General features: G+C 34.1%; 1 protein-coding gene across 1 annotated transcript; it reads left to right on the top strand.

Moving 5' to 3' along the window:
* Positions 1-201: 201 nt before the first annotated feature.
* Positions 202-13342, top strand: LOC134257702 (dynein axonemal heavy chain 5-like; the record flags this gene model as incomplete). The annotated part of the gene is made up of 9 exons (XM_062740290.1): positions 202-832; positions 1152-1303; positions 4610-4783; positions 5247-5628; positions 5975-6189; positions 6473-6667; positions 7042-7157; positions 12005-12238; positions 13209-13342. Coding segments are annotated over exons 1-9 (2127 nt in total), but the record flags the coding sequence as incomplete, so codon positions are not given.
* Positions 13343-13724: the final 382 nt, after the last annotated feature.

Genomic DNA, 13724 nt, shown 5'->3' with positions numbered 1-13724 from the left:
AGGAGATGCAAAGACAAAAAAATTGTGTTATTTATGTTTAGACGAGAGGGACTTTGCATATTTAAAGTTTCACATGGAAAAAAAGAACCCATTTTTTTTTTTTTTTTTTTTACATTTTAGGTTTTGATACGACCTAAATGAATAAAATAAGCGTGTTAATGACAATGAATTCAGCAAGGTGCTTCATCCGGGTTACTCGTAACCAACAACAATCAGTATGGCGGCGTTCATTCGGTAAGCACCCGCGTTCTTTACCGAAGTTATGACACCGATTAATCGCTAAACTGCATACCCTGAAAGATACAAAATGGATGAAAGACATTGGTGGATTGCTGGTAAAATCCAGGAAACCTTCAGAATTGGAGGATATGACAATCCAACATTGCTCGAGGATTTTATGACCGAAGAGACCACATTGAATAAAATCAACCGTTTTTTGAAAGCAGGTGGTCCATGCAGGTTGTTTTTTACCTGCGCAAAAGCCGAAACTGGCGCCTTGTCTACCAGAGAACTCAATGTTACGGGAACGCTAGCCGCACTGAAAGATGTAGATTTAGATAAAGTCAATATTTTGTATTTCTTGAGAAATAGAGTAGATAAAGATGTTGATACGGTACGGTATGAGAGAGATATTTTCTGTGGCGAGCTCAAGCACAATACGATTGAGACGCTGGTCACCCTTCTTTCTGACGTGTATAACCCCCTGATTAAGGCCCAGAAGGAATGGGGGGAGTGTAATATGGAGGGGCAGACCAACCTGAGTCACAGCATGGACAAGTTTCTGACGGCCCTGAATGAGTCCACGGCTTCCATGCATCACTCAAAGCAGCTGGTAATGGGGGTTAATGTGGCATTTTTTGCATAATTTTTATTTGTACCGGTAAAACAAGGCTTGAATATTGAGTGCTTTTATGACATTTACCAAAAAAATGAAATGATGAATAATGCCCATATGAAATTGAATTTATTTTTATCATTGTTGTTGGAAAATACAGATATATTACATAAGAAAAATTATGTATTGACTATTGCATATGTAGACAAAATTCAGCATAACTAAATGAAGTAGAAAAAAGATTATTGTTGGAATTTGAAAAAATAAATTTGAGCACAGAAGATATTTAGAATTTTTACAATTTAATCCATGACAGATGCTGAAACAGCCAGAAAACATTGTCCTGAATGACTTCAAGCAGCACCGGGCGGCCGCCCTGGATGTACAGCTGATTGGTCAGTACGAAGAGCTGGTAACAGACTGGATAAACACTATAGAGACAATGCTGAACGACACGTCAGACGAAAGGTACGACTAATTCTACATCATCTATACAACACAGTCTCGTGATCTGTAAATTACAAGTTGCTTTATCAATGAATTAATTTCACATCATTTTTGAATTATTTCTCAGTTTTTTCATCACATATTTAATGACAAATTCTTTGGGTGTATTTAATTTTATTATGATGTTTAACTGTCTTGTAAGAACATGTATCTCCCATTCATTTCTGTGTCACTTTGACTCTCTCCTTGTTTACCCTATCACAAATATTATTGCAATTAACAGTTATAAAACTAATTCATTCAAAAATAAATTCTGTTGTCTTGAAGTATTAATAGAGTTTGAAAATATAGCTATACGACTACACATAAATTACAATTTCGGACTGTGTAATAGGAGAGAAGGAAAATGTGACGTACTAGACTGCGATTCGAACCCAGGCCCCCTGAATTTACAGCTAGGTGCTCTAGCAACTGGTCTACCCAACCTACATGGCCCAAATCAATACATTCCTACCTTCTTAAATTGTCTTCCCCTCAAAGACAGAAAACAAGTTCTTATTACCCATGGCAGGAATCTTACTGCCAATGACACCAAATGTAACTGGGAAAACTGAGACGACTAGACTGGGTTTGCTTCTCCCTCCTTTTGCATTTGATGCCATTCTCGAGAAATGACATAGGAAAAGTAATGCCGGGGAAGAGTCTGCCAGGGGCTGATGACCCTTAAGGAGGGAGGAATGTGGTGGTCAGATGTGTTGGATTGCAGGTGGCCAGATAGCTCAGTCAGTAGAGCACCTGACTGGAGATTCAGGGGGCCCAGGTTCAAATCCTTGTCTGGTCATTTTTCTCCTTTCCTGTTACAACTGTAACTGTGAATTTATTTGTACTTCAATTGTAACTTTATATAATTCAGGGGATGACAAATGCCATTGCCCCACACCCGGGGCTAGTGAATTTTAGGGTTGGGCAAGTGTAATTTTATCAACCACTTGCCCACACGGGCAAGTGACTTAACTCTTCACAACTTACAGAATTCCTCTGCAACATGCACTGAATCCTCGCTTCATAGAAATATTACTTTACCATTTCCCCGCAAGCCGTTTATAGCGGGGTACAAATTTTTCTAAAGTTTAGCGTAAATAATATTCTGAAATAATATTTTAATCAGAAAATAACTTTTCTTATTTTATGAGGATCAAGCAAGTATAAAATAGTTGGAATTCGGTTATAAATTGAAGATTAAATGAACTTTTTAAAGTGCGTGAAAATGCGTGATTGCGGGGAAACGGTAAATGCGTGATTTGCGTTAGAAATAAGAAATGGTATATGCGTTAAAATGCGTGACTGCGGGGAAGGGTGTTAATCAATTATCAAAAATAAAATCAATATGTATTCCAATATTCTACTCAGTATTTTTATATAATTATATATTAATAAATACAGTATAAGTTAATGGTAGGGCAGTCAAAAATTCAGGTAGGGCAAGTGAATTTTGACCATGTACTTGCCCTTGGACTAGTGCCTTTAAAATCTATTTGTCAGCCCCTGATAATTATATTCAAAACTCATCCTGAGTACAAGGAAGTCAATCTGGTTACTTTTAATTGACATTTCAATTAGAATTTGAATTACTTATTAATAAGTGAGATTTTTCTTACTTATCTAAATTAATTTAGTTATTCTTTAGGACACATTTTATTGGGTAAAACTGGCATCTTTTTCAGTGATACTCATTTGCTAATCTTACAATTTGTAGGACAGTTGTCTTTCCTGATGAACCTCCAACATATAGGTGAAAAATAATAGAAAATTTGTCAAATGCAGTGATCAGAAATCTTATAATGATCTGATTAAAAAGTAGTGTTAATAGCTTTGTACTTATGTTTAATATTTCTTACAATTACATTGTGTAGAATTATTGATCAGTGTGTGTGATTCAATTGATTTTAACCATTCATTAATGAAAAATGTGAAATGGAAGAAATTTTATGTGTTCTATTAAAGGTAATGCCAATTTAATTTGTTGGGGAAACATTGCAATCTAATGTTTGTGTCACTAATACATGGTTTTGTTCAACTAAATTCAATTCTTTCATTTGGGGAAAAAGAGAGGGAGGGGGGGGGGGGGGGCAATCTTAAAAAGGGCACTATGCAAAGCCAATTAAGATAACTAAGTAGTATATTTTGTTGGGGAGAGGTTTAAAATGTAGGGAATATCTAAGATTATATATGATTCAATTTTTATTTATGAATTAAAATGTTATGATGAACATAATTTATTGCACAACATGCATGTAGAGAAAAGGTTGTTTAGGCCAATACAAGAGAATTGTTGACCTTGACCTTTCAGGATGTCTGACCCAAGGTAAAACCTATTGTGGAATGTCTTAACTAACAAACATTTATAATATTAGCTTCACCATTTGGAATGTTGTTGGTAGGAACACAATATGTTTAAAAGAAGTCATGTCTGTTTTTGAAGCATGCATTTTACCAATTTAACCACGAATTGTTATACATGCATCCTCAATTATTTTCATAGCATTTATGTTCAGAATTTTTTTGAAAATTTAATGTAAGTTAGTGTCTTTTAGAAAGTAGGACTTCTATTTTTTTTTTTTCGTGTTGTGCATCTTAGAATGTAGTTTTATTAAAGTTTTGTAATTTTGAAAAAATCTGACTTTAAATTTTAGAAATTCCGACAGAATCAATTTTCTCCGGTGAAAAATTTAGTACATGTAGCACAGTACCTTGTGTGAAATTCATGAAGCACAGTTTTTAAGATTTTGACTCCTGTGCATTTCATTTTTAACACTAAGTCCCTTAATAAAACCCACAGATAAGAGTAATGTAGCAAGTATTCTTCCTTAGAACACCATACAGCAAAACTCGGTTAGTACGAACACGGATATTGCGAATTTACGGATATAGCGAAGTCATCTTGGACCCCCAGCTATATAAATTTAATGATTTCTTATACGGTTATAACGAATTATGGATGTAGCGAAGTAATTTCACAGGTCCCCGTGACTTCGTTATAACCGAGTTTTACTGTATAAATACAGAAAAATGCCAAAGCTATTAAGAATTTCAAGTTGATTAAAAAAATTTATGATAATTTCAGACCCAATTTAAACTGTATATTGCTCAGTCACTGTTTATCCAATGCAACATTGCCTTGAGCGAGAGAAAGGGAGAGAAAGCAATTTTGAGAGGACACAAAAATTGAACTTTTGGATAAAAGTCCTCATGATAATAATTTTTTTTACCTTGAAGAAAACAAAAAAAAAAATCTTAAATGATTAATTTTCGTGGCGTTTATTTTAGGTTTATGGATCCAAATGCTGGGCCACTCTCGGAGTTGGAAAGATGGCGGCGGCGTCAACGGTTACTGACCAGCATTACAGAACAGCTCAAAAGTAAAGAATGCAAAGCTGTGATTGGTGTCTTGATAACTGCCAAATCCAGGCTGCTGAAGAAATGGAAAAATGTGGATGCTCAGTAAGTGCAGCTAAACTTATATATCACAAATTTACCCAAATTATCTGGAGTACCATGGATTGGAAGTCTCAAGCTTCTTTATGTAATTTGATTACAGTCAGTGTCTTGAACCCCTTTACTTTCAAACTATGTCCTAATTGAGTTTTAAATAATGTGATTTGAATGTAATTATTCAAATATTTTGTAAAAGCTGCACCATTGTTCTCTGTTATCAATCATATTTTGAACTTATTGATTGCTGGTTATTTCTAAGGTGGATAGAAATGTAAATGAATTTCTCTTCTACAATCGGTGCTAACTTACTTAATTTATAAAGTTTTCATTCTAAACAGACTTTTTATTCAACCATTTTAAGAGCAATAAATATTAAGGATGTAAACTAAAACAATTGAGATTATTTCCTGCTGCCCCTGCAAACTTTTCCATCAAAAAACATTTAACAGAATTACTGTTTGTATCACAGGATCACTGATGCGATGAATGACACCAAAGACAAGGTCAAATACCTGGAATCTCTGAGACGCCATTTCGACCAGCTATACCAGGATGCAACACCGGCCTCCATCATCAACAACGCCATCCCTGGCATCGTCAACAGCGTGCGCCAGATGGATTCCATCTCCCGGTATTACGCCAGGACCGGTTTTCTGGGTATCGTTTTTACCAAGATCACCAATCAGCTGGTGCTGGCTTGTAAGGAGTACATTAAGAACTGTACCATCACGGCCTACGATGGGGACGAACTGTGGGTCAGGATCAAGGAGGAGATCAGAAACAGGGACTCACTGCCCCTCGTGGACCCCCAGCAGAGGCTGCTCAGGAACCAAGTAGAGGCTAAAATTAAGGTAAACTCTAAGTAATGAAGATCTTTTAATGTGAGCATAAAAATTGTAATGTTTTATTTTGATGTGTAATATTTATACTATTTTAATGCACTAAATGTTGTGTTGATTTATTTCTTGTATATTGTATAAATTTTAATGTTGTTGAAATGCAGGTAAGTACATAAATATTTCTGTTTTGAGCTGATTGAATTTCCAAGAATATTAGGTGACAAGTCAAAGGAGATCCTGAAATTTAAATAATGTTAAAGTTTTATTTTTAATTGATTTTAACAGAGCAGACCAGCTGTACAAATATGTACATGAAAAAACCAAGAAATTTGTTTAATTTTGAATTAAATTATTTCAGCAACAAGGGGCCCTGACGAGAGGAAAAACAAAGGAAGGTAAAGATCTGGGGTTACAGGACGACAGTTTGTACGGGAGACTGAAGGCGTGTCTGACCCTGCAGGGCTACTACAGGGAGACCCTGAGGTCACTTAGAGACTCCCTGGGACAGACCAACAACATGTCCCACTTCCCCTCCCTCAGCAGTGTGGGGGGACCAGGCAGCTTCACCACCAGGTCCTTCTTCTAATTAATTCTTCTTTCTTCTGATTAATTATTGACATTAATTACTGTTTTAATAAAATATGTTTAATTGTAAATGGTTTTAGGGAATTATTGTATACTAAATGGCTTTATGGAATTCTTATGTTTTATTTGTACTGGTACATGTACAGATAATTCAATACCTGTTTGATTTAATTTTTACACTTGAAGTGTCATGCTGTATTTCAAATGGGAAATGCTTATAAGAAAGCAAGACAAGTTAAACTGTATGATGAAAAATAACTTTTAATTTCAGATCCAAACCAAGCAATGCCTCCAGATCGGGCCCGTCCGTGTCTCCTAAGAAGGGGATATCATCGCTGATGACTAATGACGCTGGTCACGGCGTGTCGATCGCTGACGAGGACGCCATCATGTCACACATGGACAGTTTCTGTAACAGGATCAGACAGCTGATTGACGTCATCAACACCCTCGCTCAGTATAATAAGTAAGGGAATATAAGGGGATACATTGTTAACATCTGAAATGTGATTCAGTTAATGAATTTTTGTATGAGCAAGGTGATGCATAAAAGTTAAGGGAAATGTCAATTTTTGTTCATGAAATCAACATTTCTTTGTGTAAGAATGGAAATCAGATGCATATAAGCAATATTTTTTTATGATAACAAATCAATGTTCAGAAATAAAAGAGGATTGGCAAATTTCTTACAATACACATGACTGTCCAATGCTTTTCCACAAATATTTCCTAAATACATGTACACTGGATTTGAATACATATTTGTTCTGGAAAGGACAGAATTTTGTAATTAAAGCAATGATTAAAAAAAGTATTGTAGAACTGCATTTTATAATTCAGGTTGTCCACAAGCACCATTGGTGTCCCTAAACCCAGGAAGGAGGACCTTGTGATTGACGACGAGGACAGTGATGAATACAAGTACAGGAAGTACCGCGAGAACAAGGCCAACAAATGTAAGTACCCATACCGAAAAAAGTTATAACTTAGTTATAACTTTTGTAACTAAAAAAAGTTACAAAAAAGTTATAACTAAGTTATCGGAGTTTGGAATGGCATGTTTTAAGTGAGGTATAATTTAGTTATAACTTAGTTACAAAAAAGTTATAACTTTTGCATAACTTTTCACCTTTTATTCAACATAAATACAGCAAGTACATAAAAGTTATAAAAAAGTTATAACTACAAAAAGTTATACTTATTAAAAGTTACACAAAAAGTTATAAAATAGTTACAAAGTTATACTTTAGTTATACCCAAATAAACAGTGGAAAAGTTACAAAAAAGTTATACCCCAAAAAAGTTATGAAAAAGTTACAAAAAAGTTATACCCGCAAAAAGTTATACCCAGGAAAAGTTATAACTAAAAAAAGTTATACCTATTATAAAGTTATGAAAAAGTTACAAAAAAGTTATACCCCAAGAAAGTTATGAAAAAGTTATAGAAAAGTTATACCTAAAAAAAGTTATTACTGCAAAAAGTTATAACTATAAAAAGTTATAACTATAAAAAGTTATACCTATTAATAAAAACTTTCATAAAAGTTCCAGTGAAATTATACACTGTATGTTAACCTGTTGTGGATTTACTCAGTTATAAGCTTTTAAAAAGCTACTCATTAAAATTTAAAAAAAAAAAAGATTTTTGAAATTTATACAAAAAAGATTATTTAAAACATATTAAAGGCAATAACAATTTTACCTAACAAACACGATAAAGATAGCTTGGTTTATTGTCAAATACAACTAAATGAATGCACATGCAATTGTTTTCAAAATTCAAGTGTACCTTATTTTTTCATCATGTCATCTACAAAAGATTGAAATTTCTCTGGTTGTTTTAAAGAATACATTTTTAGCATATAGCAATTAGGGTCTTTGTAAAATTACCTAGCAAACTGCATTCTACTCTTGCTAATTGTATAAACAGACATCACTAATTTTTAAATATTAACACCCTATTTATTTTTGATCTAGCTGTATTTCAAAAAAAAGAAAGGTTCTAAACAGTGATTTCAGTTACAGTTTCTAGCTGCCTACCACCCTCCTTGCACAGGTATCCTTGCAGGTGTACAGTTGTTTATCTTTATTATTTGAAGATAGGCTGCACTGAAAGTTGGCTGAGTCAGCTGACAGACTTAGCCATCGTTTGACAGGCCGCACTGGTAGTAGACCAAGTTAGCTGACAGACTTAGCCATTGTTTGACAGGCCGCACTGGTAGTAGACCAAGTTAGTTGAAGGACTTGGCCATCGTTTGACAGGCCGCACTGGTAGTAGACCAAGTTAGCTGACAGACTTAGCCATCGTTTGACAGGCCACACTGGTAGAAGGCCAAGTTAGTTGAAGGACTTGGCCATCGTTTGACAGGCCGCACTGGTAGTTGGTCAAGATAGTTGACAGACTTGGCCATCCCTTGACAGGTCGCATCTGTAGTTGGTCAAGTTAGTTGACGGACTTAACCGTCCCTTGACAAGCCACACTGGTAGAAGGCCAAGTTAGTCAACGGTCTTAACCGTCCCTATATTGACAGGCCGTACTGGTAGTAAGCCGAGCTAGTTGACGAACTTGGCCATCTCTTGACATGCGGCACTGGTAGTAGGTTAAGTTAGTTGACGGACTTGACCATCCCTTGAAAAGCCGCTCTGGTAGTAAGCCAATCTAGTTGATGGACTTGGTTGTTCAATGACAGGCCGCACTGGTAATAGGCCAAGTTAGTTGAAGGACTTGACAGGCTGCACTGGTAGTCAGCCGAGCTAGTTGATGGACTTGGTCATCCCTTGACAGGCCGCACTGGGTCAGCCGAGCTGGCCGAGGGACTTGGCTGGTGGTCTGCGTCCCTCATTTTAGCTGGTCAGACGTCTTGGCTGGCGGGCAGTGTGACTGGTAGTCGGCTAAGTTTTCATTGAAATATGCTTGCAATTTTAACCTTTTCTTCAATTCTGCAAAAAATTGTAAAGGTTCAAAATTTAGATTATAGATATTTAGATAGTATATTTCCAGCACTCATTTGCATATCAAATTGAAAACACTCTTCCATATCAATTAATTCAAATTCATTAATTCATCCAAAACATGGAAAATACAAGAATAATTTAAGATCTATACTTACAGGAATCAGTTTTAGATTGAAAGATTTATTGAATTTTGAAATGAAAAAAAAATTTACTTTACCTTAAACAAGTAATATTTTGAAGAATTTCATGTACTCCTGCAGGTCAGGACAGATTCAGCTCATGGAAACATCATGTACCAATATTCTGCTTTCAAAAAAAAAAAAGAAAATTAATGTTAAATTACTCATTTCATTGCATTAATTAACGTTGCAGCTAGATCATGTTATGATCATGCTGATGCGTATAAGGCTTCACAATATTTTAACAGTTCAGGGAATCTATAAACAATTGTGGGAATAAATATGACAAAGAACAACATATTTGATTAATATACTAAATGCTGAAAAATATTATGCGTTTCAAATACTTTCAATTTGTTTACTTCAGTCTTTGTCATTCGACATACCAATCAAAACAAACAAGAAATCTAAGATTCACACGCCTAGAATTTTGTTCATTCCCAATATTTCTTCTTTTTGGAATGTTATGCCAGAGGTACTAAGTATACTTTACCAAAAATAATAAAATGTTAGCATAAATATCGCCTTACCAACTGGTTTTATCTCCTTTTTTTCTATCAACACTTTCAACATCCAAACATTCAAATCGTCCATGGAAAAATCCGCGCTCTGTTATTGACCAATCATAGAGCTCAAAAACGTCACGTGATCGAAAAAAATAAATAAATAATTCATAATTGATTTATTTTATATGCAAATAAACCTAATTGTTTAATTTTAAACTTAAATTAAAAATATAAATACCAGTTGGTGTTAAAATTTTGAATTTATCTTAGTATCAACAAAACGGACATCGGAGGCCGCCATATTTTTTGTTGCCGCCATTTTGAATTTAATATTTGTTTATTTGTGAAAATAACTATTATAACTGGGTTATTTAATTATGCAAACAATAAAATCTACATGTACTAGTCATCTGCTTAAATCTTAATATAACTGGCAGTCTTTATTCACAACATCGTAATATCTGTTCAACGTGAACATGCACATACTCTATGCTGTTGTTTATCTTTTTAGCCACCCATATTACGACTGATTTTCTTCAGATTTCAAACAACCTGTATAGAATTGTACCATTCAGAGATTGTGTAATACCCAAGCTGAAATATTTACGATGTGTTGGCCACAAAGGTCACCTAGTACAAACACCTGTCTCACAGAAAACAATAGGGAAATTTACACAGTTTTGCACACGAAGAATCCGTGCAAAATTCACATGACTTCATGAGATTACATTTCATACTGTTTATATCTCTTGCAGTACATTTATATTTCCCCAGAATTATGAAATATATTCATTCCCAACTTCAGATGTAAGTGCATTATTATTATTTACAAGACAAATATTATGTCTCATCAGGGTCTCAATAAATACATATTTTCTAAGAGAGAGAGAAGGAGAGAGAAAGAGAGAGAGAAATTAATTATTCTCAACTTTAGTTGAAACTTACATGACAAATATCAATTTAAATAGACAATAATATTTATTACACACACATGACATGTACTGCGTACACACCCTCAAACACCACAGAGAGAGAGAGAGAGAGAGAGAGAGAGAGAGAGAGAGAGAGAGAGAGAGTTTCTCATTTATAGATGTAATTTACAAGATTTTATTTCACATCCCTTCTGTTGAACTTGACATGGCTGTGGACAGCGTATTTATTATGAATGAGAAGTCGATCACTGGTAGTAAACAATATTATTGTTCAGGAATTGACAAAGTTTTCTGCTGCAGTGTTTGAAAAAAAAACCATTTTGAACATGATCAAAATTCATTCAAATTAACACTTAGTTATAATGTTATTTTTGAAAAAAAAAAAGTCGGTGTCAAGTAGTATCCATTAAATAACCCCCAAATCTTGTAAATTTATACTGGTAATGCTTGAAAATGGCTAAGTTCAGAAAAGTTATGTTTTAGTTATACATGAAAATGACAAAGTCCAGAAAAGTTATGTTTTAGTTATACATGAAAATGGCTAAGTCCAAAAAGTTACATTTTAGTTATACATGAAAATGACAAAGTCCAGAAAAGTTATGTTTTACTTACACGTGAAAATGGCTAAGTCCAAAAAGTTACATTTTAGTTATACATGAAAATGACAAAGTCCAAAAAAGTTACATTTTAGTTATAACTTTTTTGTACCTCACAGGCTAGGTATAACTAAGTTATACTTTAGTTATAACTTAGTTATAACTTTTTTCGGTATGGGTACTGATAGTATTGAAAGTAGCCAACAAATGTAAGTACTGATAGTACTGAAATAAACCAACAAATGTAAGTACTGATAGTACTGAAATAAACCAACAAATGTAAGTACTGATAGTATTGAAAGTAGCCAACAAATGTAAGTAATGATAGTACTGAAATTTTGATCGATAGCCAAACCAACAAATAAAGTATCATTGTATTGAAATTACCTATATAAAAGAAAACAAGTGTATAATTACCATTTGTACTGAAACTACCAGTTATGCAAAAAGAAAAATGTACTTGAGAAAATAAAGCTGATGAAAACTAAGTATGAAAAATAAAATAAAGGAATTAATATGAAAACTCTTAGCCTGAAATTTTGAATAAGAAAAAAAAATTCTTTAAATCTAAGAAACAATTATAACAAGCAGAATATTTATGAAATTATATTATTTTTCTTTGTTTTTTCACATAGTGGAATATGATGATGACGACGATGGCAACCAAGGACTGCCGGGGACGATCGCGATTCCGTCGCCTGAGAGGAGCGGACTGAGGGCGATCAAAGAGGACGAGGAGAACCAGGAGGACAACATTTCCGAGATCGAGGAGCTGGAGAAAACGCCCGCCCCCCCCGACAACGGCGACGACGTGTTCGAGTCCGTCAACAACAACAAGGGGCTCAACGAAAACGAACTGGGAGTGCTGAGTTAGTAATAATCATTATGTGTCTTTTATTATATATAAAAATGTATAATGCAGTCTTCGAAAAATCCCTGGAGTCCGATGCCCGGGACATTGTAAACTTGGAAGTGGGCATGTGGAAGTTGCACACTTACAAGCCCGAAGGGCATGTAAATTCTAAGGCATAAACCTTGGTATAATAAAATTAAATAATACCAATAACATTAAATGTACTTTAAAGTCTTTTATTTTCCATCTAAAGTAAAGTTCAAAATAAAATTTAATGGAAATCTTATTTTTTAACCAAAATCTTATTTTACTGCGATTTTCAAGGAACTCTTATGCAAAGGAGACACAAAAAGTGTACAGGTTGAAAACATATGGCGAGACAAATGGATTCCAGGTCATTTCCTTGGCATGAATAGGCAAATAAGAATAATATTATAACTTGATAAAATTCTTGGCATGTAAATATTTGTTCAGGCTTGCGTAATTGGGGATCACACCTGCCCGAAGGGCATGTGCTGAAAAAAAAATTTGGCGAAGATTGATAATGTTGTTTGGCTTGTCCTCATAAATAGACTGCAAGGAATTTTTTACAATGTCTGTCTTTCCTACTTAATTAAGTTACATTTCAAACGTATAGAATTATAATATGGAAGAAAAAAATGAAAACGTGAGGTTACTGTTTAAGTCTGGCAGCGCTTAAGATATAAAAGTTTCTTCAGGTGGGATAAAATAGCAACTGTTCTTCAATCTGTATAAATTAAGCTATACTAATTGTAAGTGACTTGAAAATTATACATGAAGTCATGCGAAGAAAAAAATAAATTTTTTAAGTCTTAATAAGCTTCAGAAAGGATAAACAGAAATGTTGCAAGTTTATGTCATATCAATGTTTTTGATATTTTTTGATAGCACTAAAATCCAACAGTGTAAAGAAAGTGATTATATGCATTGATTATTAAAATTACTCATTAAATTTTTACCAACAGGGCGATACTTCCCAGAGGATGAAGAAGAAGAAGGGCCCAGTATATCCGCCATTATCTCCCAACACCTCCAGCAGATGACACAGGCCATGAGTGACAATGTCACTACTAAAACCATGCTGGATGTGGAGTCCAAGGTAACAACCTTTGACCATCATCAAGATTTTAAATTTTTAAAAACAAAAATGGAGGATGGTTGATTTTACATTAACATTAGAAAATCATGAAATATGTTTGCTTAATGTGATCTAAAAAGATAGCTGATTTTGGGTTTAAGTTTGATGAGTGTGGTAGTTTATTTTTTGATTTATGTGCACCAAAACTCTTTAATATTAAAATTCACCAAAATTCTTGTTCATCTCTATTTTTACAACTGCAACACTTGGCTTCAGGGGTAAATGGTTTTGATGATGTATTTTATATCTCACACCATTGAAGAAAATATTAATCTTTTTTCAATACTTTGAGATGAATTTAGTGAGTTGTTTTTCTACAGGGATCTGTCACATCACTTTTAAA

The sequence above is a fragment of the Saccostrea cucullata genome, unplaced genomic scaffold, assembly GCF_032062105.1.
Source record: "Saccostrea cucullata isolate Sc308-1 unplaced genomic scaffold, CSIRO_AGI_Scuc_v1 ctg4855, whole genome shotgun sequence".
NCBI classification, from domain to species: domain Eukaryota; kingdom Metazoa; phylum Mollusca; class Bivalvia; order Ostreida; family Ostreidae; genus Saccostrea; species Saccostrea cuccullata.
This window is presented reverse-complemented; position numbering and strand designations above follow the sequence as displayed.